The sequence below is a fragment of the Bradysia coprophila genome (genome assembly GCF_014529535.1).
Source record: "Bradysia coprophila strain Holo2 chromosome X unlocalized genomic scaffold, BU_Bcop_v1 contig_71, whole genome shotgun sequence".
Lineage (NCBI taxonomy): Eukaryota > Metazoa > Arthropoda > Insecta > Diptera > Sciaridae > Bradysia > Bradysia coprophila.
This window is the reverse complement of record NW_023503362.1, coordinates 4,655-25,817: the sequence shown is the minus strand read 5'-3', so window position 1 is coordinate 25,817 and position 21,163 is coordinate 4,655. Positions and strand designations below refer to the sequence as shown.

The following is a 21,163-nucleotide window of genomic DNA, read 5'->3' as shown; positions in this document are numbered from 1 at the left end:
CTTAAATTTCATTTCTTCTATGAATAAAAAACTCGTCGTTTAAACAAAAAAAACAGAAAAAATAAAAGATCATCATATAGAACTAAGCGCAACATTACTCTGCAATCGTAAGTATAATTTTTATTTATCAGATTTGGCATTCGTCCCAAACTTAACACATTCTAAAATGACGTAGATAACAATCCACACGACAATAATGCAAGTCAAAATAATGATTTTCCGTCCACATTCTGAAACAAAATAAATTTATGAAGAAATAAAAACCGTTTAACGTTTTGCGTAGATCTAAAGAGACGAGAAAATTATTTATTTGGAAGTTCTTTTGCTGGACATTTTCTCCATCCAGTGATTTAGAATAAAGCAATTAAAAGTCTCAGCTGAAACAAATTCAGTGTCAGGCGATATTATCATATTTTCGGAAGAGAGCAGAGTATAATCGAGATTAGGTCGGATGGTCAATTTTCTCTGGCGGGAAATAATACGATCCCAAAAGTTTTTTAAGAAACGTAGACTGGAAATAAAGAGATTTTTAAAGAAAACGTTTCAAAGCAGCTTCAGGTGATAATGAGTCAGTCACCAACACAAACATTTTCGAGTTCAGGTATGTACATTAGACCATTCGTATATTAACCATTCCTGTCGGAATTTTTCGGGTCTCTTTTCTCTATGTGGATTTAAGACCATAATAGTGATATGAAAGACGCTTGAGAAAGTAAACACTTGACCTTTGTAACATCGGTGTAAGCACCTGAATCTAAAATAAATCGTTTGAGGAGTCTTCGAAGTTCGAACCGTTTGAAATATTCGTGAAACTGTTTCTTTCTCGTGCACTAGGATTTTTCCAAAAAAAAATTGAAAAAAAAATTAGAAAATTTTGGGAAATTTCAAGAAAATATAGGGAAATGTTTTCCTACAATGGCCTAGTCTCTGGCTTAGAATCCTCTACTTCATAGGTATAAGAAAATGTCTCATAATATCGAAGTTGTAGGACCTTTCACACAGCTGGACTTCGTTATGAGGGTGCGCAATGCCATTAAAAGTGATTTTATATTGGGGGAAATTGAAAAAAGTGGTCATTCACTGCACACCTGCATTTTTGATAAATTTCACACTTGTGCAATCAACGCATCCAACACCTTATGTTAATTGCTCTTCATGAAAAACCTAATTTTGAATGGTAAAGGTTGGCTTCTACAGAATAGACATTCCACTCGTCGTCAAACAAACAAAAACGCTCTAGCGTATTTCGTTCGCAGCTAGGACTAGCTACAATTAGGATTAGGTTTGCATCAAAAGCTCACCGTTCGTTAAAATTAAATTGTGCGGTTCGACGCGAACTAAAAACTTCACAATCGGCAGCCCATTATCAAAGCAGGAGTATGTTCCCTCTTCGTCCTTCGTTACATCCGTAAGGTACAATGTGCTGAAACTGTCTACTGCAACCCTAACGTCTTTACTGCCCTTTTCGCCAGGATTTTTCGATTTATTCAGCAATATGTTCTCATCGCGTATCCATAACATTTCCGTTGAATTCCCAGCAACAGAGCTATTCGGTCTGCAACAGTACAGGCTATGTTAAATCGTTGAAATGGAATCAACTTTACTTACACGAGACATTGCAGTTGGCGATGTGACGACTGCCGCAAATAATAGGTTTTTTGAAATTTGAAATCAACCTCATCGTCCGTAACGACTATTAAATTGAAAATAAAGATTACTTTCAAAAAGATGGTTTCGACTCCAAGCAGAATATTACCTGGAATGCAGTCATCCATGCATCTGCGATATTCTTTAAATGTGGAAATATTCTCCACTATCTTAGCAACGTCATCTCGAATTTCCTTTAAAACCTCTGATTGACACGGTAAAAGAAGTCCGTCGAATAGTCTAACACAGCAGTACGCATACCGATACGACCTTGTGTCATATTTATATTTTCCGCATAGACAATTACCCCAAGCGCTCCAGTGAACAATGAGTGACGGTTTACTCGTATGATTTGCATGCGCAAGTGCTTGCACCTTATTCTCTCCAGACCGGTAAACGAAGTCTTCATAGTAATTCCATTCGGTATAAGTCCCGTTCAACAACTTATTTTTGTGAACGGACACATGAATGAAATAAGAGTAAGTCTCAAACGGTGCGGTCAGACTACTTTGAAACTCGCGTGAAGTAGCATTCATGTAGCAATTGTACAAACCGGAATGTTTCGGTTGGACTTTTTTGAAAAACAACGACAAATTGTCCAGAACTTTAATGCCATTTTCAACCGATTTTGTTTGTTTATTCAATGCGCGAGTTGATTCGGTTCTGTTCAGATGTATATCCACTCTCCTCCAAAATATGTTAACATCGTGAGAATCATCTGAACCGGTGCTGTAAAATCAAATTGTCTAACCGAAAGTACAGGACGAAAATATTATCTGTACGCTTACCATTCCCGGCATTGCAGTTCAACGGCATCATGTTCTTTCACGAAAATGAATTGATACGAAAAATTGTGATAGACTCCAACATCTACTTCATCTCTGGACCAGCACTTTTTGGTTACAGGACGGGATTCAGTTAATAAGATGACGAATAGCAGAAGAAAGACATTCATCCCGTACATCTTATTAACGAAACATATAACTGGCAGAGCACACTACGCACCATTTATTGATATTTTACTCACTGAAATTGAATGGCCGACATAATTGAAAGTTTTGTCAGTGAATCCTGGTAGATTCCTCGTAAGCTGCATAGGTTCGCAAGTCACTCAGTCGCACAACTGAGATACTCTTCGAGCTCAAGAAGAAGGCGATAGTGTTCGGTTCTATTTATAATTTTAATTGGCAACAACCCAATCGTAACAAATCATTTTTTATTTTTATTAATTTCGGCCAACAAATCATTAGCTTCCTCTTCGTCCTTAACACGAATCAACACAGACGTAGCCCCTTTTGCGTCCGGCAATGGTAAGCAAATCATCATAACATCCTTTTTACCCATTCGCTGTGTCGGCAATCCCTCCGACAGCAAAACGTTGAGTAAAATATTGCCCAGACTTGTGTCGGCTCTAACCAGTAATTGAGTTTTTGCGCTGCCTTCCACCTTTTTCAAATACAACATTCCAACACCACGGTCAGCGTACGACTTATCACTTTTGACGAACACCTTGCATCGCTTCGAATAGAAATTGTCTTTCTCGACGACCGGAACGAATTCGTATTTCGGTGGCTGATCCTCATCGGCCTCATCACCACCATCCTTTTCATTGGAATCAGTCGGTTTGCTGCTCGAATCAACCGGTTTCGCTACATTACTGAACGTGAATGGTTTCACGCCAGGTCCACCAAAGCTGAACGTAGAATTTGTGGCAGCCGTTGAAGACAAAGCTCCAAATGAAAATGTTGGTGGTTTTGCTGGTGTTGTCGCAGCCGGCAGTCCCTTGTTATCTTCTGATGAGCTTTCAGTTTTGAACATCGACGACGGCTTGGTAAGACTCGAGAAAGGTGTAGTTGTGCCCGGCGCCACTGCACCGAAAGAGAAAGTTGGCTTTGCCGGTTCAGCTGTTGTTGTTGTTGTGGCAAGTGCTGCTTTCGTATCGGCTGCTGTAGATGTTTTGTTTTTATCCTGAATTGTTTTTAAATGCTTGGCATAATCGTCGAAAATGGGTGTTAGGATGCAGAATGGATTTTGTTCGACCTTCTTAGCAATCCAATCGGCAATCGATTGATTTAGTCCCTTCAAATTAGCATAGTAATCAAGTTGACTTTTATCACTCATTATGCCTGTAGGCGCCGTTTCCTTAACAGTTGACAGTTTGCTTGCAGCAGAATTATCTTTTACCAACGAAGAATCACCGTTTGTGGCACTGGTAGCGGTTGATGACAAAAACGAAAATGCTGACGTCCCAGACTTTCCATTATCTTTACCAAATCCTGCGAATGAACTGAACATACTGCTACTCGGTTTGATGCCTGTGTCGTTATCTGATGCTGTGACTCGTCGTTTGGCGGTTTTAATCGTTCGCTTCGCTATTTCCTCCTGTGATGCCTTTTTAAATTCACCTTGTACTTCCGGTTCCTCCTCCTAAAAGAAGACAAATATGCGAAATTCAAACACAAACTTGCTTCACCGGGCAATTACCGTACCTGATCCCAATTGTCGTGATTTAAATCAGTTCCAGGACGGCGTTTTATTGACATTGTATTTTGAAACGAATTTAGGTTATGGGAGTCTTGCCGTAACGATTTTTTCTTCACTATCTACAACTTTCTCTTGTTCCTATCGTCTGTTGATGTGGAATATCGACCATTTACCAACTGCGATACGATGTTGATGTATACGGCAATTATATTAGCGTTTTGATTGCAAATTTTAAATTAATTTTCAGCAGAACTTTATCAAAAACACAGTGTCAGAGCTCAAATGCTACCTGCCGCACACACATACAATGAAATTGATACGAACAAATTAACAGCGCTACCTAGATCTCGACATGGACATAATGCAGTGTTGACAACAGACTGTGTGTTTTGCAACGGTCGGTTTCGAGGTCGGTTTAAAATTACATAATTTAATTCCATTTAAAGTTCGGAACAGACTAAATGTCATGCAAAATTAACTTACCCGTAGCCGCAATATAGATCTAAATTAGTATTGTTGCAGTCAAAGTATAAAAGCCCCGTCCAGAAGTTGACAATCATTCAAAAATAATCAAAGTTTTAGATCAGTTGGTCAATCCAATATATCTACACTGCTCCTCTACTCGATACGGATTTCTTATCTTTGCTTAAAATGCATAAATGTCTAGCTTTAGTGAGCTAGACAAAATTGCAGAAAAAAAACTTAACAATCGAAAGGATAGATGGGGAGATGATACCACCGGAAGTTGACAATCATTCAAAAATAATCTGAATTTTAAATCAGTTTGTACATCCAAAATCTCTACATTTCTCTAATTCGATGTGGATTTTTTGGCTGAAAATTAATAAGGCTAAACTCGCTGCAGTCAGATATAGACCCGATTGTTGGAAAATTCTTATCGGAGGATTTTTTTACAAAATAACAACTATCTAGTTTAGAAGCGTTAATGCGTAATTCCCTTGACTGAAAGTCAGGGTCTTATGAAAGAAAATACCCTTAAATGTCCGTAACGCTAAGTTCACTTTGATATTTTGAAAATGTTCTACATTGGCAAAAAACGTTAAATACAGAAAACGTCCGTACACTTGTGGACTCGATAACTCGAGTAATTCTTTACCGATTTGCAAAATTTTGGTTTTAATCGACGGAGAATGAAAATCATGAGGTTAAGTTCGTAGATGGACAATATTGGGGTAATGAGATGGGAGTAATTCTCAAGAGAATTTTATTCCTTGTTACCGCGATAACTTCACTAATTCTTATCAGATTTTCAAATTGTTTGTGTTATTCGACGAAGATTGAAATTCTTGAGGTTGAGTTTGCAGATGGATAATGTTAGAACAACGAGATGGGAGGAATTCTACACAGACGCTTTTTCTTGTGGACTCGATAGCTCGAGTAATTCTTTACCGATTTTCAAAATTTTGGTTTTAATCGACGGAGAATGAAAATCATGAGGTTAAGTTCGTAGATGGGAAATATTGAAGTAATGAGATGGGAGTAATTCTCAAGAGAATTTTTTACTTGTTACCGCGATAACTTCCATAATTCTTATCCGATTTTCAAAGATTTTGTCTTAATCGACGAAGATTGAAAATCTTGAGGCTGAGTTTGCAGATGGATAATGTTCGAACAAAGAGATGGGAGAAATTCTACACAGACGCTTTCTCTTGTTACCGCGCGATTACTTGAGTAATTTTTACCCGATTTTCAATTTTTCTGTTTTAATTGACAGAGAATGATATTGGAGTAGTGAGTTTGGAGTAATTGCACGACATTTTTGCAACGGATTTCCAGAAAAATTTCTGTTTTGACGAGTTGTGAAATTCTGGATTTCTGGTCTAACAATTAAGAAGTACTTCCCAAAAGAGTTTTTGCTTGCTTGCTTGAGAAACCGATAGCTCGAGTAATTCTCAGAGGCTTCAAAAATCAATTTCGACCAGTAGCGTAATTCATGTGGTTAAACTCGAACATTGGAATTTAATTGGACTAGTAATCTGGGATATACGACAATTTTTGCGTGAAATCCGTATTCTTAAAAAGATTTTTTTAGAGGTAGGCAAGAAATACGCCACCTTTTCAGCGCCTTTAGTAGACTATATAGGAGACTCATATCAGGAGTTAAACGTACTTCGCTAGACCTTCCACTCATTGCGCTTTTTAGGAGACAATACTCAATCGTTGTAAGTATTGTTTGTTTGTATTCTTCTCAGTATATGTATAACATACTCAAAAATGCCTCTCCTCATCACATCGTGTTATAATTTCCTATTTTCCATGCTTAGGCTTATGAATATTTGAACGAGTGTGAACTTTGCGGCCAGAGCGAAGCGAGGGCCGTAATTCACACGAGTTTAATTTATTCAAGAGGTAGGCAAGAAATATGCCATTTTAAAAGCGTTGTGATGATGTAGCAAAGAGACTAAGAGGCTTTTTCATCTGACTATAATTTTGTGTTTTTCAAAACAACAGCTTTTTTAAAAATAGTAAGACAACTGGGACTGGAATTATTGAAAGTATTGATAGTCAGTCAAGGGAAATGACCCACCCAAGTGGTGGGGCCTAGTTCAAATTAGTGAAAGAAGATTCCGTTAGTCAAGGGATGTGACGCACCAGGTGCAGCTCAGTTAAAATATTTTCCAACAAGGCTCGGGTAGTCGATAGTTCATAAAATTTGTTCCGCAACCCATGCACCATGACATTCTCGTTCGTAAACGTAACTAGTTTACGTCCCTTGAAGGATTGCCGCGAATTCGCTCATATTTTTCGTCCTTCTACGAAATTTAACGTAAAGGCGATTGTTCTATCCTGAGGAATTCGTCGTTTTACGAAATGTAACGTAAAGGTATCGAACAATCCGCCCTTACGTTAAATTTCGTAAAGGGACGAATTCCCCAAGATCGAACAAACTACCTTTACGTTAAATTTCGTAAAAGTATTAATTCCTTAGGATCAAAAATCCGCCTTTACGTTAAATTTCGTAAAAAGACGAATTCCCTAAGATCGAACAAACTGCCTTTACGTTACATTTCGTAAAAGTATTAATTCCTTAGGATCAAAAATCCGCCTTTTCGTTAAATTTCGTAAAAAGACGAATTCCCTAAGATCGAACAAACTGCCTTTACGTTACATTTCGTAAAAGTATTAATTCCTTAGGATCAAAAATCCGCCTTTACGTTAAATTTCGTAAAAGGACGAATTCCCCAAGATCGAACAAACTACCTTTACGTTACATTTCGTAAAAAGATGGATTCCCTAGTATTGTGTACAAAACAAGTTTAATTTTCAAAATATCCAGATTTTTTATTCAAATTTTAATTTTTCCGGGTGCCAATAGTATCTTTATTATACTGTGGCTAATGACACCGGGTGCCAATAGTATCTTTAAAATACTGTGGCTCATGGCACCGGGTGCGATAAGCATCAGTATAATAAAGAGACTATTGGCACCTGGTGCCATTAGCCACACTATTTTAAAGAGACTATTGGCACCCGGTGCTAATAGCATATTCGATAATTGTAAAGCATCATCGTACACCATGTTTGTACATTACCAAGATTCAGTCACATCTTCCACCATTTTTGTTAAAGAAAGGCTCAATTTATTTCAATTCAACTAATTTGTTTATTCATAAATAACCGAAAAATTTTTTAAATTTCCAACCTAAAGTATCCAACTCATTTCTTTCATAAACGAGCTATAATAACAATGAAAGTAACGAATGTTACGTTTTGTTAACTTTATATTTAGATAATTTAGCAAAATTCGGCTTCTAAAGATAAACTCGGTGAGTTTGACCGGGCAAAAGTTCTTCGTTACAGACCGGACATCTAGCATAAATGCCGAGGCTAGCATCGATACAATTTTTGCAGAAAATGTGTCCACATGGTGTTGAATGGAGCTCTACATCTCTGTTCATAAGCTGCTTAAAGCTGACCTTACAGATATCACAGTCTTTCGAAATTTTCTCATCGTCGTCATCCTCTTTGTTTGGTTTGGGATTCATGTTTTGCGCGTACTGAACTCGATGTTGGTAACTTTGTTTCGCTTCCTCTTGACCCTCTTCGCGTCCGATAAAATATGCGCCAAGAGCAACAGCGGCACCAATGGCTACACCTGCCACAGTTTTCAGAATAGTTGAATTGGAAGAAGTTTTACTCGTTTCGTTGGTGTCAGGCATATTGATTCTGTGGATGGAAAATATGGTCAGATAGTAGGTTAAGTTTAACGAATTAAAGAGAAAATTGTTTGGTTTTTGAGCGTTAGGCGAAAAAATATCATTGAAAATCTTTCGAAAAAATCAATCAAAAGTGGTTTTGCAAGGAAGTACGAATACACACACATACATTCATAGACTCAGACCTACACTAAATTATAGCAGTAAGTGAAAGTTGAATGTTTTTTTTTGTCCAAACATTCTCCCACATTTATCTGTATGGCTTTATGGCGATCCAATTAATTGGATCATTATCATAAACTAAACAAGTAATTTGTCACCAAAAAATCCTTTCAAACAAAACATCGATGATCATTTCGTCATTATGTAGAAACCATCAGAATAATTTTTTAAACGCAATGGCACGCCTTCAAATTTATATCTTTCTCTTATTACCTTTATTTTGGTCCTTGGAAAACTCTTGAATATATCACAGTCTTCGTTTAAATGACTAGATTCAATAATTAAAATAGAACGCAAAATTTTCAGTTCTGTTCTGCGACCGAGTGTTTATTATTAAAATGACGACAACTGTATCTGACAGTTTGTTCAAAAAGACGAAGTTGTGGACGCTGCGCTGTAGTGTTGGCAGTGCTGACAGAAAAGCTGTAGTGATAGGAGTGCTGACAGTTACGTTAGTTGTGGTCCAGGTCCATACAGTAGAACTGTTATATAGAGATAATTCTTACAAACAGTTTTTCGTTGTTATGTTAGATTTTCATACAAATCAGTCTGTCAGAATTAGCCTAGACTTAAAAATTCTAACTTACTATAATGAAGAACGAAGACATATGGAAGCAACACCCCATAAAGAATCTCACACCATTTTGAAACTTTACTTCAAATAATTCGCTGCTGTTTATTTTCAACCAAAAATGGCTGGTCAGCCTTTCCTTGAAAAATAATCAAAACTACCTACTTTAATGCAAGGCTGTATACTTTGGGGAGGTCACGCAGACCGCCATTTTATTAGATACGCGGGAACACACCACTTCTGATGATTTTACATGTAAAAAATTTCACCACATCATCAAGACGACGAGAATCATCAGAGTAGGTGAATTTTTGTATGAAATCGGCCATTTTATCATCAACTGTGGTGTGTAACCCGCGTATCTGTATCTGCGTGACCTCCCCAAAGTATACAGCCTTGCTTTAATGAGGATGTTACAATACAATACAATTTACAAATTCACAGAAAAAGGACTACAATACAGCAAATCAATTTATAACCAACTTTCGTCTCCGAATAAATAAAAATCACAAATTTCTCAATTTACTCTTAAAAACTCCACTATTCGCTTCGTTCCTCACTTCACTCGGCAATGAATCCAATGAATTGAATTAAATGAGCCCTTTATGGAAAACAGAATTACGTGCCTTCGCGCTCCTTTAGCAAGTGAACCAGAAGTTGTGATTTGACCTAGTTGGGAAGTGATGGATATCGCTGTTGAATGTAACCATGTTGCACAGATAATTGGGTAGGACACCAAATTTGAGCTTGTGGATGAATTTCAATGTCGTTTCGTGCACTCTTTGCTTTACATTCAACAGGTTCAGTGAATCAAGCATCGTCCGTATAGGTGTCAGTTTTTTGCATATTAAGATAGATCTCATTGCACGGTTTTGAAGCACTTGCATCCGGTTGAATGATGTCTCGTCACAAGGGTAAAGTATCGTTGCACAATAATCGAAATGTGGGGACATTTATTGATTTGTAAATACTGATTCTGGCACCCATGGTGATATACTTAGCCAGCCGTGACAGTACTCCCACCTTCTTCGACACTTTTTTGCACACATAATCGACATTAGCCTTGAATGTAAGTCTGTTGTCTATGATCACTCCCAGATATTTGAATTCTTGAACCACTTCGATTACTTCACCATTCAACATGATTGAGTTCATAGCTGTACGTGTCGATGATCCTCTGATCAACATCATTTTCGTCTTGCTGACGTTGAGCTTAAGTTTATTCAGTTGTAACCACTGATCTATTCTTTGTAATTCACTGTTCATTTGATCCCGCATCACATCCAAATTCTTGCCATGAATGTAGATTAGAGTGTCGTCTGCAAACAAGTTTATAAAGGCACTGCGTAGCTGTGATGGCATATCGTTGATGTATAAAATAAACAAAATGGCTCCCAGAACCAATCCTTGTGATACTCCAAGGTCATTTTGCATTTTACTCGAAGTGTAGCCGTTCACTCTGGTTTGTTGACTACGCTCCTTCAGATAACCTTCAAACCATTTGATTACTGAGCGTGAAAAACCGAACGAACTCAATTTAGCAAGCAATCTCTTCCTGTCTATGGTTTCAAATGCACGTTTTAGGTCTAGAAATACCGCCAAAATGTCATCTCCATTCCCTCGTATATCACTCCACTTAGTGAGAACTAAATTCAACGCTGTTCCACATGAATGACACTCACGGTAGCCTGATTGAAATATGGACAGCAGATCGTTTTCCTCAATATAGGCGATTATCTGATTTTTCACCACAGTCTCTATCAGTTTTTCCAATGTGGGAAGCATATTGATTGGGCGATAGTCTTCTGGATTCTTTGGTCGATTCACTTTGGATTCACAGTCGCTGTCTTCAAATCATCAGTCATACAGTCTTCAAGCGATTGATTAACAATTCGGCACACAGTTGTGGAAATAATTGGCCATGCATCAATCAAAATACCTGGACTTATATAATCAGTGTCTTTTTTGTTTTTCATCTCCATGAGGCATACTTTTAGGTACTGAATGTCGACTGGACTGAATTCGAACGAAGTTGGGGACGAAAACGGGGTTTTGCAGAAATTTTCTCGGGTTCCCGGCCCATTACATGAAAAGTAGTATACATATCTGTTATCAGTTGTAGACGGTTTATTTTAGGTGCTGTCGTTTGTGCCTCTTTTCGTTCGACTGACTAACTAAATTGCCTAAAATATACCGTCCATTACAGATACTTCAACAACTATTGCTTCACTAGGGTAACAATGTTCGTTCTTTTCAATTTCAAGCCAAAGAATGATGTATTTTTGTCTTTTTACTTGATACATATCATAGTATCGATCTGAGGCATTGCAGTTAACAATCTGTTAGGGCCGCTTCATTAAAACTGTTTAAGATAACTCACTTGAATTTTGTCGTAAATCTCAACTTTTTCTAACAACACTGCTTGAAAGGAAGTTTTCGATTTGAAACAAAGAGGAGTCTCTTTTGTGTCGCATATTATAGGAGCCATATGGTGTGGTAGTTCATTTAAATTAATTTTTTTGTTTATGACATGATCACCTTCATCGCGCACGTTCACTGTTATTCATCGTGAAGCACAACAAACCATCGCGTATATTAACTTTGGCTTTGAAGTTTGTTGTTCTACAAAAAAATAATAATTTTAAACGAGATGGGTGATAATTTTCGAGTCATTACATCAGACTATGTGAGGGTGAATGTTACAAACTCCCAAAATTCGGCCGTATCTTTGGAACAAAAATTTGCAAAGAGCTTAACGATTGAAGAATTGAAGGTATAAATACACCGCATATTACATATACTATAACTATACAGACACCAAATTTTGATGCAATGAATGACTCACTTGACAATCTGTTGCGAATTCTCTTTAGAACAAACTTGAGATTATAACTGGAGGATGTGCATCCAGCATGCAACTGGATCTCTACAATGGGGACAAATTTATTGCTAAGCTAGAGGACGGCACAATTCTCGGTTCATATCCCATAGAAAATGATATGCGGATACATGCCATTTACAGTATATCATACATTGCCGAAAATGTGCCCAAATTCGAAATGAGCGACGAACAGTACAAAGACAAACAGAATACCGTTCGCGATTTCTTGAAGAAAAACAATTTGGGAAAGTACAATGAGGAAGAGCAGAAGAAAATGGCCGAACGGAAACGGATCCAAGCGGAAGAGGAAGCACGACTAGCTAGCCTAGCAACAATTGGTTCCAGGTGTTTGGTGACCGCTAAAGGTCCACGTCGCCTAGGCACCGTCATGTACAATGGACCGTTGGACGGAAAGAGTGGCATTTTTATTGGCGTGAAATTTGATGAGCCGTTGGGTGTGAACGATGGAACGTGAGTTGAATGCAATTTGAAATATTTTGGGTTGTCTGATCAATTTTGTGTTTTGTTCCGTTTTCAGTGTCAACGGAAAGAGGTACTTCGAATGTCCACCAAAGTATGGCAGTCTGGTTCCAGTGTCTAATGTTACAATCGGCGACTTCCCACCGGAGAATTATGATGATGAACTTTGAAATGGACACACAATTTATGGCGTTTTTTTACGTTTCCTAACTAATGGGTTAACACGCACGCAATATAATTGCTTCAATGTTTTGAGAAATCGCATTCCTTGATGGTACTAAAAATTCTAAACAGAAAATAAAATCGAAGTTTTTGTGTGTCTGAAACTACAGTTATTCCCAATCTAGCGAAATTGTCTCTAGTATAAGCTATACAGCTGGGATTGACCACTTCTCTTCAATAGTTGAAGACCACGGGTTACACAGATATGTAAAACGGACAAAGAAGAAGAGAACGGACAGAGAAGAAGAAGAAAAATGACTTGGAAACTTCCCTTTCCTTTTGTGAAGAATCGGACATATGTGAAAAGAGATGAAGAGAGGGATTCTTTTCAAAATCCACCTATCAAAATCGGACCCATTTCGTCTGGGATGGATATATACATGGTTTGAAATGTCTTTGCCAGTAGACCTCAAAACAGGCCTCAAACAGTCTTGAGCCACACCTGGTTGCTGGTGGAAGATCTTTGAAGTTGGAAAAATAGAGTTTTTTATCCAAATTTTTTGGCCGTTATAAATGATCGTTCCGGGTGAGAGTGAGCTCGTTGGAAAACAGAGCTTAAATACTTTCGAGTCATGTCTAGTTTGATTAGATTCAATTATATTTGTTTGCAAAAATTTGGAAGAAATTTTTTTCAAAATCTGTGTGAACAGACAGGTCTGGGCTGGTACTGATGACGCTTAATGTGAACCTAACATGCTAGTCGTAACACGCATTGTCTAAGCTTTCCATTGATACCTCATTTGCAGTGCTGGGGATTGCTGGCGAGTTTTACGAGTAGCGTTTGTACTAACAAAATATTCTGTTATTTCGGCAATCTCCAGCACTACAAATGAGGTATCAACGGAAAGCTTAGACAATGTATGTTACGACTAGCATGTTAGGTTCACATTAAGCGTCATCATTACCAGCCCAGACCTGTCTAAAGTTCACACAGATTTTGACAATTTTTCTTGCAAATTTTTGCAAACATATATCAATAAATCTAATCCAACTAGGCATGACCCGAAAGTACTTAAGCTCAGCTTTCCAAAGAGCCCACTCTCACCCAGAACAATATAACATATTATAATGACGGGATGTCTGTCTGTTTGTCCGCTATTTACCGTCAAAATAAAAGTTCAGAGCAAAAAAAAAAAAAAAAAAACACTATTTGATATGTTGTAGGGAATGGTCTGAAACGTGGAGAAAACGTGGTCCGGTGAAAAGTCTGTTCGGAGATAGTGAAGTTATGACTGTGGGGAGGTGGAAAATGGCAGAATCGATATAACTCGGTCATTTTGAGAGATGGAGCGTCGGTGGGTGAAGAAGAAATGTTCCGTTTATTGCGGGGAACAAAGTTGCAGAAGAAAGTTTTTTTCTAACTTTTCATCGGGAGGTGGTAGAGTGGATTTTATGGGTTTTTTTGAGGGTCTGGAAAATGTTTTAAATTGTCGAGCGACTGTTTTGGCAGGTGGTGAGGCGTGTGAGGGCTCAAATGAAAGGTATTGATGGTACGAAGCGAAGAAAAAAAAGTGGAAAAAAATTGGATTCAATTTGTTGGAGTTAAGGTGGTAAGTAGGGTGTTTGACCACCAACGGGAACACGTTTGTAATTGCGGAGCGGCTGTTTTAGAAGCTAGACGGGCGTGTGAGGGTTTCAATGAAAGGTATGGATTGTACGAATCGAGGAAAAAAAAATTTAGGAAATTCGGATCAATTTCGAGCGAGTGACAGCCCTGTAAGTGGGTCATTTCTGAGCTACTCCAACGTAGCAGTGATCGGTGATGATTTTGAGTTTTTCTTTGAGAAAAATGGATTTGTTTTCGGGAAAAGTTGAATGAGTTGTAGAGGTGAGTGGTGTGGTTGAATAGAAGTGACCACAGTGTCCGCTTTTGTGTGTGAGTGACCACCCCCTCGATTTTTGTATCTTTGGCTGTGAAGCAGATAGAGAGTTCGTTTCTTCGGCAAAGTTGTTGGTTATTGAAAGAGTGGTTGTATGGAAGTGACCACAGTGTACGCTTTTAAGTAATAGTGACCACCCCCTCGATTTTTGTAACTTTTTGTGTGAAGCAGATGGAAAGTTGGTTTCTTCGGCAAAGTTGTTGGTTATTGAAAGACTGGTTGTATGGAAGTGACCACAGTGTACGCTTTTGTGTGTGAGTGACCACCCCCTCGATTTTTGCAACTTTTTGTGTGAAGCAGATAGAGAGTTCGTTTCTTCGGCAAAGTTGTTGGGTATTGAAAGAGTGGTTGAAGTGACCACAGTGTACGCTTTTAGGTAATAGTGACCACCCCCTCGATTTTTTTTAACTTTTTATGTGAAGCAGATGGAAAGTTGGTTTCTTCGGCAAAGTTGTTGGTTATCGAAAGAGTTGTCGTTTGAAAGTGACCACAGTGTACACTTTTGTGTGTGAGTGACCACCCCCTCGATTTTTGTAACTTTTTGTGTGAAGCAGATGGAGGGATGGTTTCTTCGGCAAAGTTGTTGGTTATCGAAAGAGTTGTCGTTTGAAAGTGACCACAGTGTCCGCTTTTGTGTGTGAGTGACCACCCCCTCGATTTTTGTAACTTTTTATGTGAAGCAGATGGAAAGTTGGTTTCTTCGGCAAAGTTGTTGGTTATTGAAAGAGTGGTTGTATGGAAGTGACCACAGTGTACGCTTTTGTGTGGGAGTGACCACCCCCTCGATTTTTGTAACTTTTTGTGTGAAGCAGATGGAAGCTTCGTTTCTTCGGCAAAGTTGTTGGGCATTGAAAGAGTGGTTGTATGGAAGTGATCACAGTGTACGCTTTTAAGTAATAGTGACCACCCCCTCGATTTTTGTAACTTTTTGTGTGAAGCAGATGGAAAGTTGGTTTCTTCGGCAAAGTTGTTGGTTATTGAAAGACTGGTTGTATGGAAGTGACCACAGTGTACGCTTTTGTGTGTGAGTGACCACCCCCTCGATTTTTGTAACTTTTTATGTGAAGCAGATGGAAAGTTGGTTTCTTCGGCAAAGTTGTTGGGTATTGAAAGAGTGATTGTATGGAAGTGATCACAGTGTACGCTTTTAAGTAATAGTGACCACCCCCTCGATTTTTGTAACTTTTTATGTGAAGCAGATGGAAAGTTGGTTTCTTCGGCAAAGTTATTGGTTATCGAAAGAGTTGTCTACTGAAAGTGACCACAGTGTACACTTTTCTGTGTGAGTGACCACCCCCTCGATTTTTGTAACTTTTTATGTGAAGCAGATGGAAAGTTGGTTTCTTCGGCAAAGTTGTTGGTTATCGAAAGAGTTGTCGTTTGAAAGTGACCACAGTGTACGCTTTTAGGTAATAGTGACCGCCCCCTCGATTTTTGTAACTTTTTATGTGAAGCAGATGGAAAGTTGGTTTCTTCGGCAAAGTTATTGGTTATCGAAAGAGTTGTCGTCTGAAAGTGACCACAGGGTCCGCTTTTGTGTGTGAGTGACCACCCCCTCGATTTTTGTAACTTTTTATGTGAAGCAGATGGAAAGTTGGTTTCTTCGGCAAAGTTGTTGTTAATTGAGAGAGTGTTTGTGCAGAAGTGACCACAGTGTACGCTTTTGTGTGTGAGTGACCACCCCCTCGATTTTTGTAACTTTTTATGTGAAGCAGATGGAAGGATGGTTTCTTCGGCAAAGTTATTGGTTATCGAAAGAGTTGTCGTCTGAAAGTGACCACAGTGTCCGCTTTTGTGTGTGAGTAACCACCCCTCGATTTTTTTTAACTTTTTATGTGAAGCAGATGGAAAGTTGCTTTCTTCGGCAAAGTTGTTCGGTATTGAAAGAGTGGTTGTATGGAAGTGACCACAGGGTACGCTTTTAGGTAATAGTGACCACCCCCTCGATTTTTGTAACTTTTTATGTGAAGCAGATGGAAAGTGGGTTTCTTCGGCAAAGTTGTTGGTTATCGAAAGAGTTGTCTACTGAAAGTGACCACAGTGTACGCTTTTAGGTAATAGTGACCACCCCCTCGATTTTTGTAACTTTTTATGTGAAGCAGATGGAAAGTTGGTTTCTTCGGCAAAGTTATTGGTTATCGAAAGAGTTGTCTACTGAAAGTGACCACAGTGAACGCTTTTAGGTAATAGTGACCACCCCCTCGATTTTTGTAACTTTTTATGTGAAGCAGATGGAGAGTTGGTTTCTTCGGCAAAGTTGTTGGTTATCGAAAGAGTTGTCTACTGAAAGTGACCACAGTGTCCGCTTTTGTGTGTGAGTGACCACCCCCTCGATTTTTGTAACTTTTTATGTGAAGCAGATAGAGAGTTGGTTTCTTCGGCAAAGTTGTTGGGTATTGAAAGAGTGGTTGTATGGAAGTGACCACAGTGTACGCTTTTAGGTAATAGTGACCAACCCCTCGATTTTTGTAACTTTTTATGTGAAGCAGATGGAAAGTTTGTTTCTTCGGCAAAGTTGTTGGTTATTGAAAATGTTGTCGTCTGAAAGTGACCACAGTGTACGCTTTTGTGTGTGAGTGACCACCGCCTCGATTTTTGTAACTTTTTATGTGAAGCAGATGGAAAGATGGTTTCTTCGGCAAAGTTGTTGGTTATTGAAAGTGTTGTCTACTGAAAGTGACCACAGTGTACACTTCTGTGTGTGAGTGACCACCCCCTCGATTTTTGTAACTTTTTGTGTGAAGCAGATGAAAAGTTGGTTTCTTCGGCAAAGTTGTTGGTTATTGAAAGAGTGGTTGTGCAGAAGTGACCACAGTGTCCGCTTTTGTGTGTGAGTGACCACCCCCTCGATTTTTTTTAACTTTTTGTGTGAAGCAAATGGAGAGTTGGTTTCTTCGGCAAAGTTGTTGATTATCGAAAGAGTTGTCGTCTGAAAGTGACCACAGTGTCCGCTTTTGTGTGTGAGTGACCACCCCCTCGATTTTTGCAACTTTTTGTGTGAAGCAGATGGAAAGTGGGTTTCTTCGGCAAAGTTATTGGTTATGGAAAGAGTTGTTGTCTGAATGTGACCACAGTGTACGCTTTTGTGTGTGAGTGACCACCCCCTCGATTTTTGTAACTTTTTGTGTGAAGCAGATGGAAAGTTAGTTTCTTCGGCAAAGCTGTTCGGTATTGAAACAGTAGTTGTGGCGTGAGTTGTAGGAGGGTACGGGATTCACCAAAAATCGATGGTTTTGAGCAGAGAGTATCACGGGAAGAGGTGTTTAGTTCGAAAAGGTGTAAGAATGGGGATTGCGGGGGTCCAGGGGGCGGCAGCCCCCTGGCATGAAAAATAAATAATGAAAAGACGATATTAGGCGTTACAAAAGAAGAAGGTGACGTTTTGGACTAACTTTTCATAAGAATGTTTGAGCGGAGCGAAGCGATTTTCGTATAGCTCTTTAGCAGACTTAGAGTTGCTTTCGAATAGATGTTTGTCTGTAACAGGCTTTTTTCCGGAACAGGTGTTAGTCTCTAACAGGTGTCTGCCCGGTCTAGCTTGCTAGGATGCGACGTGGCACGAAGTGCCACAGGATGCAGACTAGTACTATATTATAATGACGAGATGTCTGTCTGTTTGTCCGCTATTTACCGTCAAAATGAAAGTTCAGAGCAAAAAAAAAAAAAAAAAAAAACACTTTTTGATATGTTGTAGGGAATGGTCTGAAACGTGGAGAAAACGTGGTCCGGTGAAAAGTCTGTTCGGAGATAGCGAAGTTATGAGTGCGGGGAGGTGGAAAATGGCAGAATCGATATAACTCGGTCATTTTGAGAGTTGGAGCGTCGGTGGGGGAAGAAGAAATGTTCCATTTATTGCGGTGAACAAAGTTGCAGAAGAAAGTTTTTTTTCTAACTTTTCATCGGGAGGTGGTAGAGTGGATTTTATGGGTTTTTTTGAGGGTCTGGAAAATGTTTTAAATTGTGGAGCGGCTGTTTTGGAAGGTGGTGAGGCGTGTGAGACCTTAAATGAAAGGTATTGATGGTACGAAGCGAAGAAAAAAAACTGGAAAAAAATTGGGGTCAATTTGTTGGAGTTGGAGCGGTAAGTAGGGTGTTTGACCACCAACGGGAACACGTTTGTAATTGCGGAGCGGCTGTTTTAGAAGCTAGAGGGGCGTGTGAGGGTTTCAACGAAAGGTAACAATCCTACGAATCGAGGAAAAAAAAATTTAGGAAATTCGGATCAATTTCGAGCGAGTGACAGCTCTCCAAGTGGGCCATTTTTGAGCTACTCCAACGTACAGTGATCGATGATGATTTTGAGTTTTTCTTTGGGTGAAATGGATTTGTTTTCGGTGAAAGTTGAATGAGTTGTAGAGGTGAGTGGTGTGGTTGAATAGAAGTGAACACGGTGTACGCTTTTATGTGTGAGTGACCACCCCCTCAATTTTTGTAACTTTTTATGGGAAGCAGATGGAAAGTTGGTTTCTTCGACAAAGTTGTTGGGTATTGAAAGAGTGGTTGTATGGAAGTGACAACAGTGTGCGCTTTTAGGTAATAGTGACCACCCCCTCGATTTTTGTAACTTTTTATGTGAAGCAGATGGAAAGTTGGTTTCTTCGGCAAAGTTGTTGGTTATCGAAAGAGTTGTCTACTGAAAGTGACCACAGTGTACGCTTTTGTGTGTGAGTGATCACCCCTTCAATTTTGTAAATTTTTGTGGGAAGCTGATGGAGAGTTGCCTTCTTCGGCAAAGTTGTTGGTTATCGAAAGAGTTGTCGTTTGAAAGTGACCACAGTGTACACTTTTGTGTGTGAGTGACCACCACCTCGATTTTTGTAACTTTTTGTGTGAAGCAGATGGAAAGTTGGTTTCTTCGGCAAAGTTGTTGTTAATTGAGAGAGTGGTTGTGCAGAAGTGACCACAGTGTACACTTTTGTGTGTGAGTGACCACCCCCTCGATTTTTGTAATTTTTTGTGTGAAGCAGATGGAAAGTTGGTTTCTTCGGCAAAGGTGTTGGTTATCGAAAGAGTTGTCGACTGGAAGTGACCACAGTGTACGCTTTTGTGTTTGAGTGACCACCCCCTCGATTTTTGTAACTTTTTATGTGAAGCAGATGGAAAGTTGGTTTCTTCGACAAAGTTATTTACTATCGAAAGAGTTGTCGTCTGAAAGTGACCACAGTGTACGCTTTTGTGTGTGAGTGACAAGTCCCTCGATTTGTATAACTTTTTTAATGAAGCAAATGGAAAATTAGTTTCTTCGGCAAAGTTGTTCGGTATTGAAACAGTAGTTGTGGCGTGAGTTGTAGAAGGTAAGGGATTCACCAAAAATCGATGGTTTTCAGCAGTGTGTAACACGGGAAGAGGTGTTTGTTGGAGAAGGTGTAAGAGGGGGGGGGGGGGGGGGGGGGGGCCCCCCCCCCCCTGGCATGAAAAATAAATAATGAAAAGACGATATTAGGCATTAGGCATTAGGCATTAGCGGAGCGAAGCGATATTCGTATAGCTCTTTAGCAGACTTAGAGTTGCTTTCGAATAGATGTTAGTCTCTAACAGGTGTCTGCCCGGTCTAGCTTGCTAGGATGCGACGTGGCACGAAGTGCCACAGGATGCAGACTAGTACTATATTATAATGACGAGATGTCTGTCTGTTTGTCCGCTATTTACCGTCAAAACAAAAGTTCAGAGCAAAAAAAAAAAAAAAAAAAAAAAAACACTTTTTGATATGTTGTAGGAATGGTCTGAAACGTGGAGAAAACGTGGTCCGGTGAAAAGTCTGTTCGGAGATAGTGAAGTTATGACTGTGGGGAGGTGGAAAATGGCAGAATCGGAATAACTCGGTTATTTTGAGAGAAGGAGCGTCGGTGGGGGAAGAAGAAATGTTCCGTTTATTGCGGTGAACAAAGTTGCAGAAGAAAGTTTTTTTCTAACTTTTCATCGGGAGGTGGTAGAGTGGATTTTATGGGTTTTTTTGAGGGTCTGGAAAATGTTTTAAATTGTGGAGCGACTGTTTTAGAAGCTAGAGGGAGTGTGAGGGTTTCAACGAAAGGTAACAATCCTACGAATCGAGGAAAAAAAAAATTAGGAAATTCGGATCAATTTCGAGCGAGTGAGAGCTCTCCAAGTGGGTCATTTCTGAGCTACTCCAACGTACAGTGATCGATGATGATTTTGAGTTTTTCTTTGGGTAAAATGGATTTGTTTTCGGGGAAAGTTGTATGGGTTTGAGAGGTGAGTGGTGTGGTTGAATAGAAGTGACCACAGTGTACGCTTTTTGTGTGAGTGACCACCCCCTCGATTTTTGTATCTTTGGCTGGTGAAGCAGAAAGAGAGTTCGTTTCTTCGGCAAAGTTGTTGGGTATTGAAAGAGTGGTTGTATGGAAGTGACGACAGTGTACGCTTTTAGGTAATAGTGACCACCCCCTCGATTTTTGCAACTTTTTGTGTGAAGCAGATGGAAAGTGGGTTTCTTTCGGCAAAGTTATTGGTTATCGAAACAGTTGTCGTCTGAAAGTGACCACAGTGTCCGCTTTTGTGTGTAAGTGACCACCCCTCGATTTTTTTTTAACTTTTTATGTGAAGCAGATGGAAAGTTGGTTTCTTCGGCAAAGTTGTT

The 21,163-nt window shown here is 39.2% G+C and overlaps 3 protein-coding genes and 1 long non-coding RNA gene across 6 annotated transcripts; 1 reads left to right on the top strand and 3 right to left on the bottom strand.

Annotated features, from left to right (window-relative positions):
- Positions 1-119: 119 nt before the first annotated feature.
- On the bottom strand, positions 120-2,636 carry LOC119070282. Of its 2 annotated transcripts, none has more exons than XM_037174548.1 (5): positions 2,436-2,636; positions 1,757-2,376; positions 1,609-1,693; positions 1,302-1,555; positions 120-230 (listed from the first exon to the last, which is right to left on the bottom strand). In XM_037174548.1, exons 1-5 carry the CDS (start codon positions 2,609-2,611, stop codon positions 121-123), a joined length of 1,245 nt encoding a protein of 414 aa, XP_037030443.1. In that variant the 5' UTR covers positions 2,612-2,636; the 3' UTR covers position 120. The 2 variants fall into 2 exon arrangements, with proteins under 2 accessions (XP_037030443.1, XP_037030444.1); XM_037174549.1 differs by having other exon boundaries at positions 1,302-1,546.
- A 172-nt stretch (positions 2,637-2,808) lies between these two features.
- LOC119070281 (nuclear pore complex protein Nup50) lies at positions 2,809-4,453 on the bottom strand. Its single transcript, XM_037174547.1, has 2 exons — positions 4,137-4,453; positions 2,809-4,074 (listed from the first exon to the last, which is right to left on the bottom strand). The coding sequence occupies exons 1-2, from the start codon at positions 4,188-4,190 to the stop codon at positions 2,857-2,859; spliced, it is 1,272 nt and encodes a 423-aa protein (XP_037030442.1). The 5' UTR covers positions 4,191-4,453; the 3' UTR covers positions 2,809-2,856.
- LOC119070283 (tubulin-folding cofactor B) lies at positions 3,267-12,781 on the top strand. Of its 2 annotated transcripts, XM_037174550.1 has the most exons (4): positions 3,267-3,290; positions 11,730-11,875; positions 11,976-12,454; positions 12,522-12,781. In XM_037174550.1, exons 2-4 carry the CDS (start codon positions 11,753-11,755, stop codon positions 12,631-12,633), a joined length of 714 nt encoding a protein of 237 aa, XP_037030445.1. In that variant the 5' UTR covers positions 3,267-3,290; positions 11,730-11,752; the 3' UTR covers positions 12,634-12,781. The 2 variants fall into 2 exon arrangements, with proteins under 2 accessions (XP_037030445.1, XP_037030446.1); XM_037174551.1 differs by lacking the exon at positions 3,267-3,290 and having other exon boundaries at positions 11,551-11,875.
- On the bottom strand, positions 7,741-8,958 carry LOC119070288. The gene is made up of 2 exons (XR_005086494.1): positions 8,745-8,958; positions 7,741-8,319 (listed from the first exon to the last, which is right to left on the bottom strand). It is a non-coding gene; the product is annotated as an uncharacterized LOC119070288 (long non-coding RNA).
- Positions 12,782-21,163: the final 8,382 nt, after the last annotated feature.

Coding starts and splice junctions, on each gene's coding strand:
- LOC119070282 (XM_037174548.1), bottom strand. CDS start 2,611: ATGTACGGGATGAATGTCTTTCTTCTGCTATTCGTCATCTTATTAACT. Junction 1,556..1,608: donor CGCCAACTGCAATGTCTCGT/GTAAGTAAAGTT, acceptor GTACTGTTGCAG/ACCGAATAGCTCTGTTGCTG. Junction 231..1,301: donor CAATTTAATTTTAACGAACG/GTGAGCTTTTGA, acceptor ATTTTGTTTCAG/AATGTGGACGGAAAATCATT.
- LOC119070281 (XM_037174547.1), bottom strand. CDS start 4,190: ATGTCAATAAAACGCCGTCCTGGAACTGATTTAAATCACGACAATTGG. Junction 4,075..4,136: donor ATCACGACAATTGGGATCAG/GTACGGTAATTG, acceptor GTCTTCTTTTAG/GAGGAGGAACCGGAAGTACA.
- LOC119070283 (XM_037174550.1), top strand. CDS start 11,753: ATGGGTGATAATTTTCGAGTCATTACATCAGACTATGTGAGGGTGAAT. Junction 11,876..11,975: donor TAACGATTGAAGAATTGAAG/GTATAAATACAC, acceptor AATTCTCTTTAG/AACAAACTTGAGATTATAAC. Junction 12,455..12,521: donor TTGGGTGTGAACGATGGAAC/GTGAGTTGAATG, acceptor TTCCGTTTTCAG/TGTCAACGGAAAGAGGTACT.